This window comes from Fundulus heteroclitus, chromosome 13, assembly GCF_011125445.2.
Source record: "Fundulus heteroclitus isolate FHET01 chromosome 13, MU-UCD_Fhet_4.1, whole genome shotgun sequence".
NCBI classification, from domain to species: Eukaryota; Metazoa; Chordata; class Actinopteri; order Cyprinodontiformes; family Fundulidae; genus Fundulus; species Fundulus heteroclitus.
The window spans coordinates 7191330-7213811 of record NC_046373.1 but is presented as its reverse complement, the minus strand read 5'-3'; the positions used below and the strand labels follow the sequence as shown (position 1 = coordinate 7213811).

The window sequence follows — 22482 nt, the reverse complement described above, 5'->3', positions numbered from 1 at the left end:
CCTGATTTGGCTACAAGAATAGTTGGACATTTTAGAAATTATTTTTAATTTGCACACTTACAAACCAACCATGCCTGCTTAGCAGTTGGGTATGTTGCTGAATAAAGTCATACTGAAGTATAGGAGAAAGTCAATGATTATTAATACCTAGCTTGCTCTCCTTTTCAATGAATATTCATTATTTTTACATTGTTGAGAATTTCGCATTAATAATACTTCCGAATTGTTTCTAGCAATTGCCCAAAAATGTAACAAAGCAACATGGTTCAGTTAAAGCTAACCAACCATAGAAAATAAAAAAAATGGTACAGAAGTGCTTGTGAATAAGTGCTGGTAATTTTGCATCTTCGACATGTTGTACCTTTATATTTTTTGTCCACATCTCATGGCAGGCAGTGCAATTTCATATGTCCCATCACATAAAGTGGGGTATGAAATGGCACCGTCTGCTTCAGGATGTTTTGTGCTGACCATGTGCAAATTTGTACCTGCCAAGGGAATGTTTCATGGGAACTCAAAGTTATGTTGATAACTGAAGATTTGACAGTTTTCTATGATTGTCTCAAAGCCTTTTGCCAGGAAATGGGGTAGCACTACTCCAATTAATAGTATCTACAAGGAGGAAGACGCATTTAAGTTAAATTGGTTTCATCAGGGGTAATAAAGAAGTCATGCTTCATAAGAGCCAATTTTCTCAAACAGGGTTTATAAATAAATACATGAATTAAAGAGGGTGCAAAGCATTTTTATCCCCAATTTTCTTCAGAAACTAATATGTGTATTAAAGTACATTTGATGTTAAGCATTTCTAATGATTATTTATCTCCACGATTCCTGCAGCCCTACAAAGAAAAATACCATATGCAATGCCTTGAACACCTAGGCAAGACGTGGTTTGTTCTCATTTACACAAAAGAAAGTATTGAGGAAATTACACTTTGTTGGTACACAATGATGGTTGGAATTGGCATAGCGACAAATTAACCAGGAGATGTTTCTTACACAGAATCTTTACACAAAGTTCGAACTGAAACTTAAAATTGATGTTTGAAAGCTTAAAAATCTTGTTTTGTTTAACAAAAACATGGTTAGGATGTAGCTAAAAGTCATAAATATTGGTAAAATAGATTGCTTTAGGAGCTTGTTTTTAGATGCTTTTAGCTTAGCGTACTGTATACCCTTTAAGTACACATTATAATACTGTCAAGCTCACTGAGAAATGTAGGATTTACTTACTTAACTAAGTTGTACCTTCAAACCATTCAGAATTCCTGTATTATGGCTTTATATTCAGGAAGTATATGAAATGTGTTTATGTAAACAAAAATGTAAACTACGTTATTATCTTAATACTAGCATGTATTTGTCTTAATATTTAAGTTTACAGATTGCACCTTTTTCCTTCAGGAACCAACAACTTACTACTGACTAGTAACTTTTGTTTTCTTTTTTTTTTTTTCCCTACAGATGACATACTGATCGACTGCCGATGTGATTAGGAGCGTGGTTGTGGGTATTGTTGAGTAATGGGGTGTGCTCATGTGTGTGGCCCTGGTCCAGCAAACAGTTGCGGCCGCTGTTAGGTAGATTATGGTAACAGGCCTGCTGGCTTGTGTGGTGGCACGTCGGTGTTGGCAGCTGCGGGTGACAGCCAGACAAACACAGGGGTGTGCTCTGACGGGAGGCATGCTGCTGTCCACATACGCCCCTCTGATGACGAAAAGGGAACATTTTCACATCAAACATAAAGCTGAAAGTTATAAAAGGATAATCAGCCCATTTTGTTGAGTGTCAGTCGAAGGTAAGCAAATCAACTTGTATTTTACTTTACCAAGAAGGTTAGCATCTTTACATTGACTCCGGATACCAAGGGTCTTCCGAACTAATTAGACTTCCTCTGCCAGAGCAAGGACATCTGAATGAGCGCTCCCAATAATTCTGGTGCTCGCATAACTTGTGGTGGCCTCAATAAATTACCTATCGCAGTAAATGCCGTCAAGGGTAATGTGTCTCTCACACAACAGTCGTGTCCACGAGCAACTCAAAAAAAGCTGTGCAAAGTCCTAGCGACATATCCTAACATCCATTTAGGTAAATCTTTATATTTCAGCATCAAACTGTGCATACAGTCATTTAAATGCGTTTTACTAACAAATGAAATAAAACAAATAAGTGCTTTAATTGCAAAAAGCAGCTGTAACCATCGGACAACAACTGGTCTGAGGACGAAGGAGAGGAGAACAGTGGCAGCAGCTTTTCGGAGTTGCGGTGTGACCGTACTGACATTGGCGAGGCACTCAACTTCCAGTGATTTATCACATTATTAAGCACAATTGGAACACATACAACAACCTTACGGGAGCTCTGTGCTCTTTCAGTAAAGACAAAGAAAGTGGAGTTAAAAGTCAAAAAAAGTGCTGAGGTGTGTGGTCTGAAACGACGTAATTACAGTAGCGTTATTTTTCACCAGCAGACAATAAGGGTGGCACAGAAGCATTGATATGCAGATCGTAAAATTCTATGAAGGTGAGTTTTTTTTTTTTTTTTTTAGAAAGCCTAAAGTGAGATGTACATGTGGCTTTTTTGGAAACCAAGTAATAAAACCACAACATGGTCATGGATAAACATCAAAGCATTCCTGTGACGGTAAACATGTTTATGGAGGGTGGGGGGTAGCAGGGGATGATCCTGATCTCTCCACTAATAGCAGTCATGCTTTTAAAAATTGCATTTGAAGCTTGCGGAAAAGCACAGCCTGAGACTCTGAGGTACATGAACAGCAGTGCGGGATGAAATGGAATGCTATTCACCATGATCTGCACCTGTCCGTTCTTGCAGGAGTCAGGGGAGTTTTCACTGTCGTCTTTGCATCCCCCCATCCGACAACGCACAGCATCTTGCACCTACGGGGTGGGGGACAGCGGGGAGGAGCGAGTAGGAGATGCCGGAGAGAAAGAGGAAATACAGACAGGAAAAGAAAGAGGGGGAAGGAACGATGAAGGGGAGGAGAAGATGATGCAAAGGGAAGAAGTTAGTGCAGGCACTTTGATTTGTTTGGTAAATGATGGAGGTCACGGAAATTATTCTAAAGACATTTGTCCTATGATGTGCCCTTTAACTATACTCATGCCTGTTTGAGTGTGGTCACATTTTGTAACAACACAAGCCCAACCTTCAGTGGGAATTCTGTTGTGTCTAATTGGGAAGTGGAAGCAAAATTACAAATGAACAGTTCCCCCCCCCCCCCCCAAAAAAAAAAAAAACCACAAATCTGAAAAGTGTGGTAAGAATTTGTATTCAGCATCCAGTAACAATAACAAACAGCAATAAAACCAGTTGCAGCTAAATGCCTTCACCAGTCACCTAATCAGTAAAGTAAGCCCATCGGTTTGTCATTTGATCTCCATATAAACACAGCTGTTCTGTGAAGGCAACCGAAGGGTTATTTCAGAACATTACTAACCAAACAGCATCATAAAGACCTAAAAGCCAACCAGAGAGGTGGAAAAGCCTAAGATATGGTCGAGTTATAACACAACATCCCAAGTTCTGAATAACTATGTAATTATTAATTACTTAATTACTCCTATAATTAAGAGTACGGCACAATTATAGACATACAAATACATGGCTTTCCATGTTAACAACAGTATTAATCAGAGAAACAGTCAAGAAGCCCAATGAAATGATGTTAACTCTGGAGGAGCTGTAGAGATCCGCTGATTGAATGGGGAAATCTGCTGGAAGGGTAACTTTCAGCCGTGCACAAATTAGAACCTGATAAAAAAATTTCCAGAGAAAATAGTGAAAACAAAGCCATACACTCTGCCTCCAGTATTGTAAAAACCATGTCAGCAAGTGAAAGAAGCTGATTTGCCTAGAACAGTCTAAAACTATTTTTTTTTTTTTGCAAAAACACAAACCAGCGCCACAATGGAACATGTTGGTGGTCAGGATTCTTTTCTTCTACAAAGACAGCAGTTTTTTAGAGTTTACAGCAATCTTGGCTATCCTGGGAAAACTATATATTTTAGAGGCTGCAAAAGACTTCAGCCAATGGAAAGCTGATGTATTATCATAGGTCCAGTCATAGTCTAGGCCTGAATCCAATTTAAAACCAGTAGTAAGTGTTTAAAATATTTTTTTTAGCAGATGTTCTCCATCTAATCTCTAAGTTTGAGACAAAACCGGTGGGTTTAGAAAAGATTGACTCAAATGCAAATTCATCTTATACTTTTTTTCAAAAAAAATATGTAAAACAACTTAAAAGCTATCCATCATTTACACTATACATCACAGTTATGAATCATCTGCAACATAAACTCATACTAAAATGCACTACAGTGCGTGCTTGTAACGTAGTGAAATATGAACAGGTTTAAGTGATATGAATGCCTTTCCAGGGTGCTTTACAACTCTGCCTAAAAACAGATTTTGGGTGAATGGTACGGTAAGTTAACAGGGCAAAATTAAAGACACAGTCATACGCTGACACTAGAAGCTCCGCTTATTTATTGTCAGTCAGTGGAGTGTTGCAGGAAGCGCAGAGCAGCACTTCAAAGTGGCCCATATGAGCCTGGTGAGATCTGTGGCTCTAATTAAAACCAACAGAACAGTAGAAAGATGTCCTAACCCCTGGGCCTTCCTGGTGTCACATTGTTTTTTCGTTATTTATGTTTTTGTTTTTTCGCTTACACACATCGCATCCGAGTGAACTTACACAAGTAGAGTGTAAAACAAAATGGATCCCCAAAGCAACACCCCAGATTCTTTTCCTGCCACCAGGTCATGTCTTATAGATGAGCCCCTTCCCCCTCGCCCCCTACTTTCTAAGATGTAGCATCATTTCCCAGAGCTGCCCCTGTCAATTCCCAGGTTCTCGTGATTGGAAACAACACAGGCTTGAGGAAGGAGCGATCCAGGGGGGTCCACATTCCCATATGTTTGTGCATGCGGGCGCCACTACAAATTGAATGGATTGCATCCCCGTCTGATTAATACTGCATGGCCAAAGATTTTTGCTCCATTGTTTCCTTTTGTCTGTCGCTTCCATTTATGATCATGCTCATCCTCTGTGGCATCTGTTGCCTGCTCACTGTTGGTGTAGCGCGAGAGAATGTGTGTGTGTCGGTAATGAACTGTGGCTCATTCCAGCTCTAGATTAACTCTCCCTCCTATTCTTCCCACCTTAACTAAGGATATCTGAAGCTCCTCCAGGGTTACCGGGGGTCTTTTGGCTGCTTCTCTGATTAATGCCCCCTTTCTCTTCCTGTCAGTTAACGTGGACAACTACGGTACGGTTGAAGGTATGCAGTACTCTTTACATTTTACATTTCCCTGATTTATGCAGTGTGTTTGTCAGTCTTCATATTGGACCCCTATCTTGGTATATGCATCTTGCCATCAATTCCTGCTTTTTAACACACTCCCTTCCTCAGATATTGTTTATTTTGCGAAAGCGGCAGTATTCAGACCCTCTGAACTTGTTTGAATTGTGTTCATGTTGCAACCACAAACTTCCAGATGTTTTGCTGGAAGATAATGTATCCTTTACCTTCCAGTTCATAATTTCACAATAACTTCTACAGGTCTGTCAAATACAGTCTTAACAAAATACAAGTGTCTGGCCATAACTAAACAAAATTTGAACAGCTTACAAGCTTTTGCAAGTTAGTTTAATGCAGCTCTTCTTCACAGCTCCTCTTAGATTGGATATTTAGCTGCCTTGTTTTTTTATATCATATCTTTACTGGTCATCTGTTCCTTCACTCTCACATTTTTAAAAATGTTTTTAGTTTTTTTTCCCTCTCTAATGATTTACTTTATCTTCTAGCACACTTTTTAGCATCCCGTACCATGTTTTGCACGGTAATTCTTCCTAATAATTAACCTCTCTCCTTCTCACGTCTCCCTTACTCCCATGCACCAGTTGTAGAAGGATTTGTACTTGCTCTCTTGCAGGGGGGGATTTTCATACATTTACAATAAATCCTGGATTTACTGAACACCGATTCCTGCCGCTTTTGTGATATTGACTTAATTCAGCTGAGCGCTTGGAGCATTTGAAAATTCACTTATGCCCCGCATTGCATCAAATTCATTAATGATCTCCTGGAGTGAATGGCGAAGTGGTGTGTTTACCTCACTCATCTGTTGCTGTTGCCTGCATCAGCAACAGATGACAATTTATTTTTTGAAAAGCGATGACACTGTAAAGTCATTGATTGTGCCCGGGCTGTGTGTTTGTGTGTGTGTGTGTTTGTGTGCGCGAGAGAGAGTGTTTACATTCGCCTCAAGGAAAGAGGCTTCTGCATGTATGTGCATAATGAGTTGAGAATATGAGGGCACAGCAAAGCCTGTGGCAAAAAGGCACTAGGGGCTGTTTGTTGGCGACTTATCATCTTATTCCATACGGCATCTCGGTAAGCTCTTTAAACCAGACTTGAACCGGTCAGACAATAGCTCACTATCATGCTGCGTTATGAGGAGGACGTGCAGCAACATAGAGCATAGAATCATGGCCTGTCAATTTTGGTGAAGGTCAGTTGATATGTAAAAAAAAAAAAATCACATGAACTCAATACACGGCTCCGTGAAGAAATCAAACTCACCTCTCGGCGCATAGCACAATGGACAGTGATGATGACAAAACCTTGAACAGAGTCAAAGACAGCAAAGAGGATCTGCAGGAGAAAAAAAAAAAACAACAGCAATATTACAGTTAGTGTTAACATAATCACCACATTTTCTTTAGAAATTTAGATTGTTGGTTTTTAGATTTCCTAAAATAAAGCTGCCTTCATATGTACGGGCACCCCCTGTAACATGCCTCCAAAATTATCTTTCATTGCCATGGTATAATCTTGTACTGAAAAAAAAATGAGAAGCGCTTTGAACTTGTGGGGGAGTGGTGGCCTAGCCGTTAGACGGCAGGGCACTTGCATCCTGAAGAAGCTGCAAGGTTCTGGTGTCAAATCCCATAAATTTCCTCTCTGGGTCCCTGAGCAAGACCCTTAGCCCCAGAATGTTCCCTGGGCTCTGCATAGTAGCTGCCCACCGCTCCCTAAGGGAAGCGTTAGATGCATAGGATGAATTTCATCAGATTGCACATTGCAATGACAAGTAAAGATGATTATAAAAAAAGTACGTATTAGATTGATTACCTAGAGAAGAAAAGAATGCAACATTAAGAAATCTTTGAAGTTTGTAAATACAGATGAAGCCTTTTGCTTTGTATATATTTTACTTTAAATTGACCAGGGTCTAAAAACCTTTATTCGACTTTATTCAATATGATTCACTGGGCTATATATATATGACGAGGCTCAGTTATCTATGTCTCTAGTCCAAAATGAATAAAACAAGGGAGCTTCAAGTAAAGAAGATTTGTGTTGTTTTTCATAAGTCATAAATCCAACAAGGCTTACTAGTTGGAGAAGTGCTTTGAGGCATCTTAGGACCACCAAGACTGCATAACATTCATTAGATGCAATCTATCCACCAGTGAGTTGTTCAGAAATGATGCCAGGAAAAGGCCTATTCGATTAAGCCATCACAAGTTTGCTAAATGTGGAGTTAGTTAAATGCTACCGGGACTTTAAATGGAGCTGTGTGATTTGGTCAGATGATAGTAATACTGATGTTTTTGGCAACAAATACGTTCCAGTGGGATTGGTGCAGAAAAATATAGTTTCAAGAATCAATACAAATCTTAAAAACTGATATTGCTCAACCTTAGAGCAGCATTTGATAATGGTCACACCATAATACCTGACAGGCTCAGACACACCACACAACTGTCTTAAAGTGGTTTGATCTATATATCAGATATAATGATACAACCTAATCTACAGTGTTCCACAAGGCTCACTATTATTTTATTTTAATTTTTATGCGCTACCATTAGCAGGTGTCATCAGGAGACGATAGCTCACAATGTGCAAACCTATGTACTTTTTTGCTGTATCTTAGACATTAGTTTATAATTGGCAGAGCTTTTCCTTCAGCTCAATTAGGACAAAAGTGAAGTTTTAGTTATTGAGACAAGCAATCAGAGAGAGAAACCCACAGTACAACTTCAACCAATGACGCTGAGTCCAAGTTAAGTTTTACAATTGCATTTTTATCACATTTTACAAAAACGTATTTCATGATCTGAAGAACACCGCCAGGGTACAATTGTTTCTTCTCCAGTTCAATGTAGTAACTTTAGTTTAAGCTTATATAATTTGTAGGGTAAAAAAAATTGCAATTATCTGCTTTATGGTCTTCCTAAAATAACATTAGCTCCATTACAACTACAGCAGAGCTTTGCTGCAAGAATGCTGATGAGGACTTGAAAGCAAGTTCATATCGCATTCATTTTTAAGTTTCCCTATTGGACACCCCTAACAATTACAATAAATTAAATATAACTTAAGTACTTTAGTAATTTATAATTTACATTTATAAGTCCCTCAGACTTTATTGGAGCTTTTAATTTGCAATCCATGCTTTTCTGTTTTACTACGATATAAATATTTCCTGAAATGGAAGTCAGTTTCTGTGAACCACTCTCGAAAACGGCAAAGAAAAGAGAACACGCTATCCAAGTAAGGTGGTAAGTATGGTGAATTCTGGTATGGCCATGAGAAAACAGCTGCTTATTTCTACATGTACAGGTCTACAGTAAGAGCAGTGAGTAAATGGTTTTAACAGCAACTGGAACTATGACAAATAAAGTCTGATGACGATCCAAGTTTATTTCGCCAGCACACTCAGTGAGGAGGATAGTGATGGTGGTTAAAAAATTCTTAGGATAGTGAGAGAACTATTGCTTTTCTAAGGGGGCTAATGATTGCAGAGCATGCTGCACATACTCACATTTGTATCACAGTTTACTGTCTCCTTTCAGTGGGATATGCCAGGGAAGGAGCCACCCAGGAGTACTCCTGATCAGATGCCCAAACCACCTAAACTGACTCCATTCAATGGGGAGATGCAGAGATTCTACTTCAAGCACCATCTGGATAACAGAGCTTCTAATCCTATCTCTAAGGTTGAGTCAGCCGCCATCTTAAAAAAGCCTACTTCTGCCATTTATATCCGGTGCGCTCCTACTTTCAGTCCTGATCCATATCTCATCACCGCAGGTTAGGGTCAGAAGTAGATGGACTGGTAAATCAAGAGCTTTGCTTTTTGGCACAGCTCTCTTTTTCATCCCAACAGGCTAGAGCAGTGGCTGCATTATTGCAGATGAAGGTCCAATTTGTTTATCGATCTCCTCTTCCATCCTTCCATCACTTATGTACAAGACACCAAGATACTTAAACTCTTCCACTTGAGGCAGGGACCTACCCCTGACACAGAGGGGACAAGCCACCTTTTTCCAGTTGAGAACCACGGATTCAGACCTGGAGGAGCTGACTCTCATCCTGGCAGTTTCATCCTGACTGGATTAGGGAGATCCTCAAAGCCCTCCTCAAAGTAGTCCAAGTACAAAACACCAATCGGGTTCAGACTGGCTAAGCCGTTGGGTTGGGTAATATGAACTACTGTCTGATGCATAGGCACTGACAACAGTCAGAATCTTCTCTCTTGCAGCCTGAAGATCCAAAGAGGTGACCCTTTTGCTCACCGGAGAAAACTCCAAAATCAAGGCACTCAGCTAAAGGGCTGAGTGTGCAACTCCACAGTAAGATAGAGTACAGCCCCTCTCCAGGAACTGAGTTCCAGAACCCAAGCTGTGAATAGAGTTGGGTTTCTCTATCGGCCATATCACTTAGTTTTTTTTTATAATACATATTTCACTTATTTATATAATGCTGTCCTTTTTATTACCTCTTATACTTTGTGAAATAATGAATAATTCCACATATGTTTATTTATTACTTATTCAATTGATTACAAAAATCACTGCTGCACCTTATCCTGTAATTTACAGTAATTTACTGCAATTTACTGTGATTCTTCAAGCTGCATGCAAACGTAATTTCTTTCTGTACGCACTCTGTGCATACAAAATGACAAATAAAGTTGTCCAAGTCTTATTATTACCTTTTCTGCCTCCTCCCTAGATTACTTAGGATTTAAATAATAATAATCATAGTAATAATATACCTTCAAACATTTACGTAAATTATTTTTATATATTTTAATATTTTGTTAGAATTTACCAAGTCTTTTTCAAATAAACTTTTTGATTTACATGACAGGAATTTTCTCATGCTGTTGCTGTTTTTTCAGAATTTCAACTTATTTCACCTGTTCTAAAACATCCCATAAATTATGTTTATTTTTTATTTTTTATTGTTAATTAATCAAGTCTGTACTTTGTATTACTCACTAAGCTGAAAGCCAAGAGATCTTTCCCACAGCTTGCAATATTCCAAAGCAGCTTTTCCATCATGGTGCATGTGTGCAAGCATGTGTGTGCATGCGTGTTTGTGTGTATGAATGACAGTACATTAGCATGTGCTTGTTGTTGTGACACACATCACCTGGAAGAGTGTGGAGCGCCGATCAGTTATGGCCAGCACAGCTGACATCCAGGTCAGGGCTAACAGAGGAAGAACCACACAGGAGCTCCACAGGGACGCCCTGTCAGACAGGAAAGAAGCACAAGTAGGTGGGGGTGTGGCAGGGGGTAGAAGGAGCGAGGGATTCAGTCTCAAATCAGACAGGCCAACTCTGCTAAATCTTCACACACAAATACACACAGATCAATCACACATTCTGTGGTGGGCCATTTAAAGCAGACTGCCACACTACAATTTGCATCACACTTAATGTTGTAACTGATGAGTGGAAGACAATGTGTAATCATGTGTAAAGTTCTGACTCTAACAAGCGCTCACAATTACATGGTTGATGGACTCTGATTGCCACGCTGGGAGACTATGAGACAACACAGGCTCAACAGGAAAAAGAAGACCAGACCAATGAGGATAATGTCAGAAAAAGCTCCAAAGACGTGAGAAGTTCTGGACTCCAGCTTCAAATGTTTGTGCTATGAAATGACATATGTATAGCATTATAACAGTCTAGAAATTGTGCAGTGGGGGAAATGCATAGGCCTACTGTATAAAGAAAAGGTTTGATCTCAATTCTAGTGAGGTTACTAACATGAAATTTAGATCTTAAATGTTGGACATCCCAATAAATCCACACATAGAAAGTAATCAACGCAAAAAAAGCCCACACATTAACCATACTGAATAAGGTGGAATGACACGGGGGAAAGGTTTTGAAACACAACACCTATTATTACCAAGGCCTCGCACAAGATGAACATCCTCATGGATAAAAGCAAATAAGTCTCATGTCTCTAAATTTCTGAATATTCCAGTGAGCACCGTTATGACCATAATCCAGGATTGGAAAGGCCATCACCTCTCTGTAAACTGGCTACCTTTGGCTACTTTATTTGCAAAATTTATGAGAAAGATTTAAAAATAATAATCAGAAATGCTAAGGACCACTCACGGAGGATTTCAGAAAGACCTGGAATTAGTAGGTATAGTTGTTCCATGAAAACAGTAAGTACCATAATGCACTCCACCACAATAGAATCTAGGCACACTCACTGCACAAGACTCCACTGTTGAAGAAAAAGCATTTCAAGTTTGCTCGTCATGTTTAAATAGGTCAGTGAAACATTGGGAGAATATAGTCTGGGTTGATGAGATCAAACTTTAACTCTATGGTTGTTACTTAACACAACATGTTTAAAGGCCAAATGTAAAATTAACCCCAAATAACTATGACAACAGTCAAGTCTGAAGGTGAGACCATCATGGTGAGGTGCTGCTTTTAAGTAGCTAGCACAGGTTGAGTTTCTATAATTGAAGGAAAACTGAATGGATAGTTACTTGGACATTCTTAGACATACGTAGCTAAGTGTTTCTGGCTTATGTATCCTCTAACATTTAAGCTTAAATAATATTTACCAACAACAGATGTTATGCTACTTCGACTTTTTTATTAGGATTTTAAAGTACTTCCATTGGCAAACCCTTAACCACAAGGCACACTGCAACTAAAGCCTCAATGTTAATGTCAATGGCCACATGCAAAAATACACTTCGCTCATCTTTAAACATGTAGCTGGTAAACGTAGTAAATCTAGATGGTAAAACGGTAATAATACCCCAAAGAGCTCCACAAACAATACCGAAAAATGGTACTTTCATAACATTACTCTCTAACCTTGCATAAACAGAGGGTATAATTGGATTACAATTTAAAATTAAGTACCTCCAGAGGATACATGAAAAGCTATAGTGAAGGATTTGCTCAAGGACATGGACAATTATAAGAGAAGAAGTTTTCTGATTCAGTCTTTTTGCTCTGATCATGAAACCATGACAACTAACAGAATTGCAATCAAATGTCTAACATGGCATTAAAACACATCTTATTTATTTATTTATTTTTTGCTAAAATGTTACATTTGAACATGCCACTACAAAAAAGGAGATGAGTGTTTAGAGAAATGATGGGAGTAGATGAGCACTCAATGCAACTATGTTAGGTCTGTTTTTTCGTGCATACTTTTAAGCAGAACACAATTTCCTTTTAGTCAATTTAGATTCACAATGATCTTTTGCAGGAGCACAGAGTTTACCAGATAATTTCTTTCCAGCATGATTCAGTCGATGTTAAGTTGGTTCAAGCCTGGTAATTTAGTTTGGAAGCTCCATGATGTTAGGTAAAACGAAACTGATTTAAAATGTTTTCATTTAGTCCACAACATATTTTCCAAAATGTGAGTATTTATTTATTTATTTATTTTACTTTTCAATCTCTACAATTAAATAACACTGATTTAATTTTAGTTGCTATACTTTTTCATGATTTACATTTTCAATTTTCCTGAATTGTAGGTATTTTGTCATTTTTTTGTCTGGACTTCTAATTATGATTAGTTTCTTTTGGGGCTAAATGGGGAAAGGAAAACTTAAGTTAAGAGTTGTTAATGTTCCCTAGACTTTAATCACCATGGTTAAGACACCAAATTGCTGTAAGAAATATCCTAGAACCAACCATTGTGATTGTCATCCTTTTTTGCTTCTTCTTGCATACCAAGACATGTAAACAGAATTGATGGCACTTACAACTTGCAAAAACAATGTTTTCTTTTCCCTGAAAAGTGATTCAATTAAAGCATTATCTAACTGCTTTATGTATACCTGATACCCCTTATAGTGTTATCTCGCACATATACAATTGTAAAAAGAATTGATAGGAAAAATATGCTAAAACAGTACTGATAGATTGGTGGGAATACCTAGGAAGAAAAGTTACCCTTATATTATAGTCTTGGTTTAAATGACAAGGCCATGCAAACCTTTTTCTTTTTTTTTCTTTTTTTTTTTTTTGCTTGTAATTTTCTACATTTTGCTATGTGTTACCACTCCAAACTTCAATATATGTTATAGAGTTTGATAGAGCAGCAGCAAGGATACATAGTTTTTAGTTTGTTACCCATTAAAATCTGTGCGGCATGCATCTGTATTCACCCCCTGTACTTTCATACGCTGTGATAAAATAACGGACAACCCTTTGCGTTCGAACGTCATCTAATTTGAAAAAGGATCTCACCTTATCTGTAATGTGTTATAGTTACACATCTAGCTTTTCAGGCCTCAGAGATTTGTAAGAGGAGATAGGCCAACAAACATTAGATCTATCCGCCGGGTCTGATCTGATGTAGGACAAACTTCTGCAGCTGAACATCTCATGCACTATGTATAGACAGATCAATAACAAACTTTTCTTGTGTTCTTCCCACACCAACTATGAGAAAACTCTTTGTTCTTTTGGAGTATGTAACAAGCTTTAGCCAGAGCTACAATGGAAATCAAGGCATATTTTGATTTTGATTTTCAAAACGGCCCGCTTTAATTCATAACCCAAAATGTGTTGCGTTCAATAAGTTGTGACTCAGTGGTACCGAATATAAATGCATAATCCACTTGAGTGTACTTTTGTTTTTGTAGAACATAATATAAACAATTTATCATGTTTCTTCTCTTTCATGTTAAAATTCTGAGCTACTTAATGTTGGGTGGTCATAAAAATGTACAAATATATTTTCAAGGCACTGTGGGTTGTACTTGTAATTAGTATCACGTGTGTTTAAGCTTTTATCATACTATTTAAATGGGACCTATTATGCTCCTATGGGCTATACAAAACATGGTTACTACAAGTGGTAGAGACCCAAATGGAGGTACTGTATGCAATGTGGAAATATGCAAAAAGATAATTTTGCATAACAGGTCCCCTTTAAAGCTCTAGTTTGTTATACTGGGTGAAATGGTCCTTCCATCCTGACAGTAGTCAATACATTATGTATTCAGAAAAAAAGGAAGTTAAACAATTAGATTTCTGTGAAAGCTGTAGAAACTTTGACCAATTCTTGCTGTTCGGTCCAAATGGAAGGGATTTGTCACAGTTTTGGTCCTGCTTTCACTCCCCTCTGTCCCTCAAGTTCTGGGGGTATTACCTTATCTATTGGTTGTCCCACATGGCAATTATTCTTATGTGCTCATGTAACAGCAGTGTGCATTCTCGTTCCTTGTTATTTTCCGCTTCCTGGCTGCGCATGCAAACTTTGAGTGTTTATGTATCCAGTTAGTTTAGCGGTCAGCTATGGGGTTAGCCTTTCCTTGTAGTTCTGCTGCTCACATCGTATACTTTGAACATGGCTGACAGTCAAAAGAAGCAAACTGTGCACAAGTTTAGGAGAAGAAGAGGAAGGCCTTGGTAGAAAGAAATAAGACCAGAGTGAAGTTGGGAGATTTTTTTTCACGCAATCCCCCTGAGGAGTGGAAGAGCAGGTAAGATGGTCTTGCACATGTGCATTATTCAAAATGGGACTTGGGGAAACCTCCAGAAAAATCGCTTTAAAGCTTTGGTATCACTATGTGAAACACACTGAAAATGGACCGGGGAAAGACAAGAGCTGTTTGAGTGGCCAAGAAAAAGATTTTTTATTTTCATCTCAAAGGTAAAGGCAACTTTGCAAAGCAACTCCATGCCCCTGTGATCACAGTTGCTAATATTACTAAATAGTATAAGATTAATTGAACTGTTGCCAATGTTAGAGTGTAATTAAAGTATATACATTCACCAACCTCCCAGGACATTGGGAGAAGAGGAAGAGGAACTCCAGCTTGATCAGATGGAAAGTATTAACGATAGAAAAAGGCCATGAAACCCATCCAAAAGCATCACTCTTTGAAGTATGTCACTTTCTTCTTGCACCATCCGTTTCATTTTTACCCATAACAGGCTTCAAAAAGGAAGACCTGAAGAAGGTATTATGGACAGGAAAACCCGAAAAGACAGAGCAAAACTGACCAAATGTTTGGCCAGCCTAAATTTTGACATGGAAGTGTTTTTGTTTGTTTTCTTTTTTTTTTTTTCTTTTTTTTGGGGGGGGGGGGTAGCAGCAGGGTTGGGTCAGCTGCATTGTTACAGCTAGCCCTGAAAACCTTTTAACTGTCCAGCAGAGCACAGTCAAGATTACCAAGGCATAATAGGGTGAAATATACTCCCCAGAGTTATAAAGACAAGCTTCAGTCAGAGGTCCTTCAACAATATGATGACCAAAAGCATAAAACTCAAAGCGTGATATGCAGAGAGCGACTGACTGCTGGCTTGATTGACTCTGACTAGAGATTTACTAGTTGCTACCTCAAAAATCCTATAAACGCACCTTATTTAAATGCCATCAGATCATACTGACACTGATTCTCATGTGTGGGTGCCATTAAGGAGTGAAAAAGGTTCCAAGTTAGCTTTTTTTCAGTATCAGTGAGGTCTTTAAAAAGATGAAGCTTGATAAAGCACAGCTTTATACGAAGCACCTGGGGATAGAGTTGTATTTTTTTAATACATTTAGAGACATGTATGACATTTAGGCTGGGATATATATAGAGAGAGAGACTGAGAAAGCAAGGTTGCTCTGTTTTATTCTGTCAAGTTTTCAATCTTTGTCTGTCAGAACATGTTAGATGTGGAGATGTTGGCAGCTTTGTGAAATCTCAGATTCAAGATTAGGACCCCAATCTCTAAGGAAGAAACGATTAGACAAAATTTTAGATGCTTAAAACAGTTTAATGTGAAAATTTGTAATTAATTTAGATTTGTTTTAAATGCTGGTTTACATTAATTGGTCTCTTATGCACAGTGGTATTGTGTTAATTTCACTCCTAAATCACTAATGTATTTATTCAGTAATTGGAGTTTCAAGTTTAGAAATAGGCCTAAGATTTCCAACTGGTGCAGCTCTGCTCCTAAGCTGAGAAAATAATTGTAGCAAACATCTATGAAAAGAACAAAAAATTCCCATATGAAACGCCACCCATCAAATTTGAGACAACTGGAGCAGTTTATTCAGGAAGCTATACCAGTTAGCAGAGATTCATTGAGAAGCACCGAAATCTCTTATAGGTCTTTATTGGTGTAATAGGTGCCAGTACAAAGTATGAAAAGTAAGGGTAACGTCATTTTTGTCAAAGTAATTTTTATTTCTTTGCATGGTTTGTGATACTAAATAAACAATAAGCGATGCTATGAAATCATTGTCAGTGTCAACTATTTTCAGGGAAAGTTAGTTGTTTTTATGTTTGTTTTGTTTGCTCGTTGTGGACAAGTACCACCAAAATTGGTTATGTCTGTATTTAATTATCCAACGACTCAAAGTGAATACATGTTTAAAGAGATGGGATGATGGGAGAGTCAATTAAACATTAACAGTGCAGTTTTCGTAATTGGCAAAATTGTGCTCTGTGTTTAAGCTTCCCCCGTGCTGCTCTGTAAACGTGTTTAAAGCAACTTTACGAAGGATTCATAAATACTGTTTGACATAGGTCATATTTCCCGGGGCACCCAAAGGAAAGCTCACTTTGCATCAAAACGTACTCTCATTAATCGGGGTTGACTTGCAGTGCAGGTGTTTTCCCTTTCATTAAACTGTTTTTGCTTCCTAGACAAGTCTGAACACTGTTCTGCATCATTACCGACAGCCAGAGATTAAACGGTGGAGGGTGGCAGTGATGGTGGTGGTGGCGGCGGGGATAAATGGAGAGAAGATAATGGGAATTAAGAGAAAAAGCACGAGAAGGAAAGCATAGAAAGAAAGAGAGATGAAGATGAACTAACATGGCACTTCTGGCCGTCGAGCTGGACATAGCGGTACTTGAGATCACGCCACACTTGGAGCATTTCAGGAGCAGTCGGCTACGCGCCTCCGCCGGGACACTTTAGGACATGTGCACGCACACAAATCACATGTTAGGGAGAAAGAGGGAGGGAAGTTGGGAGGAGAATGTGTGGAAACACAATCAACAGTGAAGAGAACATGTGAATGTGATGGTGAAATAGAAGGAAAACAATAAGGGAAATGAGGAGGAGACGTGAACAAACGTGGTGTGGGAGTGAAAAAGGAAACAATGGTGGGAATAGGGGGGAAGGAGAAAAGAAAAAAAGAAAGAAAGGTAAATTAAAACCAGATCTTAAAAAACGTAGCAGCAATGAAATACAGTCAGGATACAAAGATTGATTCAAATCAAGTAGAAAGGACGTGAGAGACGCACACTGCAATCAGTCATGTGGATCAACACATTACAGTGACACAGACAGGAAGTACACTAGCCCTTTGGTTCATCCTTACACTTTAGATGCAGGTCTGTGTGTTATTCATCTGGGCATGTGCTGAGGCTTTACGAGAGTGACAGAGAGGAAGTGGACTGCGCTGGTTGTTTACTTACAGTTGGCTACTCAGATGGAGGAAAAGTGTGTTTACACACTGGTTTGTGCTGTGGATGAATATACGGGTAAATACAAGCGGAGAATGGCTCTGTATTTGGGCTATGCTACATTAGTATCCTATCACAGATCATTACCTAGCTCCCAACAACACATACCCCATGGCTTCATGAAGAAATACATTATGCTAAGATCCATTTGTCCTTCGTGTAACATACACAACTATATATGTGTGTGAGTATCTATCTATCTATCTATCTATCTATCTATCTATCTATCTATCTATCTATCTATCTATCTATCTATATCTATATATATATCGATATATATATAGATATATATATATATATATATATATACTGGGTGCGATTTGCCGGGGGGGATGGGGGGGATTTACCCCCCCTCTGCTTGTGACGTCCCCCCCTCTGGTCATTCATGTTTTATCCCTGGGGGGGATACATTCCTCCCCCCCTTTGGTCTGAATTAAAAAATTTATATAAATGATATATATATACATAAATGATATATATATATATATATATATATATATGATATATATATATATATATATATGATATATATATATATATATATATATATAATATATATATATATATATATATATATATCGTGCAAGATTATCCTTAACCCCCTTCACATTGTGTCACATCACAACAGACATCTTTGTATTTAATATTATTTTATGCATCAATCACAGAAGTATATAACTATATAATGAAATAAAAAAGGATATTTAAACTGATAAAATTTAAAAAAGTTGGAGCCATCCTTTGCTGCACCTAATAAGCACGTCATTTGGAGTATTCTTATATCGACTTTACACATCTGGAGAATTGTTTGGCCATTATCATTTTTTACAAAATAGCTCAAGCTCAGCTGGACTGGGTGGAGAGTTTCAAGTGCTGGCTAAACTGCATTTAGGTCAGGACTTTGACAAGGATACTTTGACATATGAGTAGCTTTTGCTCTAACCCTATCCATTCCACTGTAACACTTGGTGCACATTTACCTCCACAGAGGTGAACATCATCCCCAGCTTAAAGTCTTCAGCAACCTCTTACAGGTTTTATTTTAGGATTGTCCTGTATTTAGCTCCATCCATCTTCTAATCAACTCTGACCAAATTACCTTTCCCTGCCAGTGAAAACAGAAATCTCCACAGCATGATGCTGCACCAAAAGGTTTTGCCATAATGATGTGTATTTAGGGTAATGTGTGGTTGGCTTTCTGCCATAGACACTTTTTCACCATTTGCTGTGCACTGCCATGGGTTGTTCCAAACTGCAAATGCCACTCCTTGCACCTTTCTTCTTTCCACAGTTACATTAAAACCAGATTTGTGGTGTGAAAGACTAAAATCATATATTATCCTGTCTTGTTAACAGTCTAATGTAAACTGTGGATCTCTGCAGCTTCTCCAGAGTGTCCAGGGCTTCCTTGGTTCCCATGCCTCAGTAGGTTTGGAATTGTGCTATAATCTTTCCACTTTTTTGATGATGGAGCAGTATACTTTTGTGCATATTTGTAGATGAGTCGTTTAGTTTGCACTTCACAATGCAGTTTGCATTTATTTATCACAAAAAATCATAATAAAATGCATGACATTTATGGTTGTGCATAACAAAATGTGGAAAATTTCAAATCATATGAAGGCTTCTCTAAGGCATGGTGCTTGAGTTAAACTGACAGGAAATACACTTAACACCCAGAAGAGACCAGAAGCATTTCAGGATCAAAGACAGCTTAACCTGTGTATTTTCGCTTACAGTGTTTATAGGAATATTTTCACAAAAAAAATAGGTTTTAATATTGTCCGCATCCCTGGGTAGAAAAGCTAATCAGCCCCCCGTAGAGCCAGTCTGTACACTAATAAACAAACTATCAATTTCAATTTGTGCAATCAATGCACATTGAGGAAAATGCAATGAGACAGAGAAAAACATAACAAGAAGTCAATGGATTCAATAGATGTGAAAATTAAAACATGAGTTTTTGGATGTGAGAGCCGACAAGGTTTCCACTCAGGCTGGGGAAAGATGATGAACGCTTACAGAGCTGACAGATTGTAATGTGGTACCTAGACAAATTTGCATGCATCTCGCACATGTAGGTATTTGATATGCATTCATGCTTTTTAGGTCGCTCTTTTTTTATTTACTCATTTTATTCTCATTTCGCATTCAACTGCCATCGATTTTAATATTTCCCATGCTCATCTGTGTCATCCCACTAAGAGAGCTAGGTGGCTACCATTTGCGGAGGTGATGCAGAGATGCATCTCAGAGAGCAACAGCACAGAGCAGATGTCTCGTCATCTCCTTGCCAAATTAGATCATATTTTCTGATTTTTGTAAGCAGACGCACAGGTGTACGCGTAGGTGTGTATGTTGAGAGACCCTTGGAAGCATTCTGACTTATTTGCCACGAAAATGTTATCTGACAGAAGGGAAAATGTGCCTAATATGGAAAATCTGATGTTAGTTTTATAGCAAAAAAATATGAAGGAACAGTATAGGATGTGTACATATGTGTCTTTTAAGTTAACTTACCCTGCTCGCTGCTTCTTAGACTTGTCTGAGATGCCGTCTCGAGACATGAGCTTGTTGAACACCACAATCCCAATGAGCATGTTCACCTGTTAGATGCAAAGGAAAGACATTGTCTTAATAGGCACACAAGCTCAATGTTGTGGTTCTGTTTCATTTCTGGTCATTACATCACTGTACTGGTCAGCTACTCTGAGAGGGAGTTGTTATAGAACACAATATAGAGTGCTGGAGCAAAGAGTTTGTGCTGTAACTGGTGGGTTGCCAGTTTGAAACCCTGCTCTGACCGTTTCAGTCGTTCTGTCCTTGGGCAAGACACTTCACCTGTTTTGCCTATTGTCAGTGGTCAGAGAACCCGGTAGCAGGCGATTGTATGGCTGCCCCGCTTCTGTCAGTCAGCGCCAGGGCAGCAGTGGCAATGATGTAGCTCACCACCGTCATGGTGTGAACGTGTGAGTGAAATGGTTGATTGCCTGAATATAGTGGGGGGTCCTCACAACTTTATAAAGCGCTGTACAAGTACAGGCCACTTACCATTAACCATACAGAAAATTAACTACTGCCTTTTCGCAAATACAATCTGGGCCTGTAAAACACCTGAGTCTATGTTGGTAAGATTTCCATGTTTGCTGCCTGAGACCTTCCAAGTTTCCAAATAAACACAGTGGTTGACTTGTGATATTATGCAAATAAATAAGTAGAAAAAAAAAAACATGTTAAATAATTAAATATAGCAACCAAGTTTTAATGAATGAATAAATCCATGAATTAATGAAGTACACAAAAAATTCCAAAATCTTATGAAGAAGTGACATGTTAGTGACATGTTCCTTATTATCCTGATGTTCAAAATCAGGTGTCTGCTGTTCGTGCTCTCTGGAATGTCAGCATCAGTGTCAAACCATATTTATAACCACTTTATGAGCATTGATATTCTTTTTTTTTTTTTTGCCAAAGTCATGATCTACCTTTTTCTTTCTTTCAAATTGCTCCTGGCTGAGAGGAAAAATGGTATACATGATAGTCCTTGAAAAAAGACTATTTTGATATCTTGAGCTTCAGCTTGGCAATTACATATTTTTGCAAAATTATAGCATTAAAACTAAAAACATCAATGTATTTTAGTTAGATTTTATGTGATAGACCAACACAAAGTAATGCAAATTGTGAAGTTGAAAGAAAGTACGCATGGTTTAATTTTTTCAATCAATAAACATTTGAAAAGTGTGGCGTCTGCCATTGTATTTTGCATTTGTATAAAATATCCATTGGATTTAGGTCTGGACTTTGGCTGGGCAATTGCAACACATAAAAACGATTTGACCCAAATTATTCCATTGGAGCTCTGGCCAAACTTATGATGTCAAACTACTGAAAGTAGGGTGACCAGATGTCTCGATTTGTGCAGGACTTTCACTCCTGTCACGGTGTCCTGAAGATTGAAACAATGTCCCACCTTTGACTGGGTCATATTCTAAAAGGTCTGAAATTATTTGACAGGGTTTTTTTTTATGTAAAGAAAGCAGAGCTGCAGCCATCGTCTCAGCTGTGTCAGCTGTCAAAATATGCTGCAGCGTCCCACGTCATGACCAACCTCCACACCACCATGCCAGTGACATAAAATAGAACAAGAGCATGATTTGAATGTAAACTGAATATTACAGAAACCATGTCAATGAAAAGAAAATTTAGCTACAGCAAACACTGGGGAACAGGTTCTAACCGGTTGAGGCCAGTGAACGGTGATTCTTTGAGAGCTTTTTGTGAAGTTTGCCAAAGTTATTTTTCAATTTGACACGGAGGGGAGCACGATGTGAAGCGACACTGTGAAAGTAAGTCGCACAAGAACCACACAGCTGAAAAAGCCTCCTGCTGATCGATGGACTCATTTTTACTCAAACACACAGATGCCTGTCAGACAGACCAGAGAACAGCAGCTGACATTAACTTTGAAAAATGTTCAGCTTTACACAAAAGTTTGACAACATTTTTGGACAAATTTTTAATACGTAATACGTGTTTTTTTTTCTGATGAACTTAGAAAAACTTTAAAAAACGTTTTTTTATTTATATTTTAACAATTTTGTAAAACTTCAAAAAAGCTTAGTAAAGTTTTTTGATAAAGTAATCAGTGTTAAGTCATTGTTTCCCACCAAAA

At 38.3% G+C, this 22482-nt stretch overlaps 1 protein-coding gene across 14 annotated transcripts in view; it reads right to left on the bottom strand.

The window, feature by feature from the left end:
• adgrb2 (adhesion G protein-coupled receptor B2) overlaps positions 1-22482 on the bottom strand; it is a 351672-nt gene that overhangs the window by 20056 nt on the left and 309134 nt on the right. For 8 of the 14 annotated variants that reach the window (XM_036144964.1, XM_036144962.1, XM_036144961.1 and 5 more), the window contains 6 exons: positions 20328-20413; positions 17152-17250; positions 10479-10578; positions 6612-6683; positions 2811-2903; positions 1477-1710 (listed from right to left, as the gene is read on the bottom strand). In XM_036144964.1, coding sequence (XP_036000857.1) covers positions 1477-1710; positions 2811-2903; positions 6612-6683; positions 10479-10578; positions 17152-17250; positions 20328-20413 — 684 coding nt within the window. The remainder of the gene's footprint in view (positions 1-1476; positions 1711-2810; positions 2904-6611; positions 6684-10478; positions 10579-17151; positions 17251-20327; positions 20414-22482) is intronic. The other 6 variants (XM_036144969.1, XM_036144971.1, XM_036144968.1 and 3 more) reach the window with 4 other exon arrangements.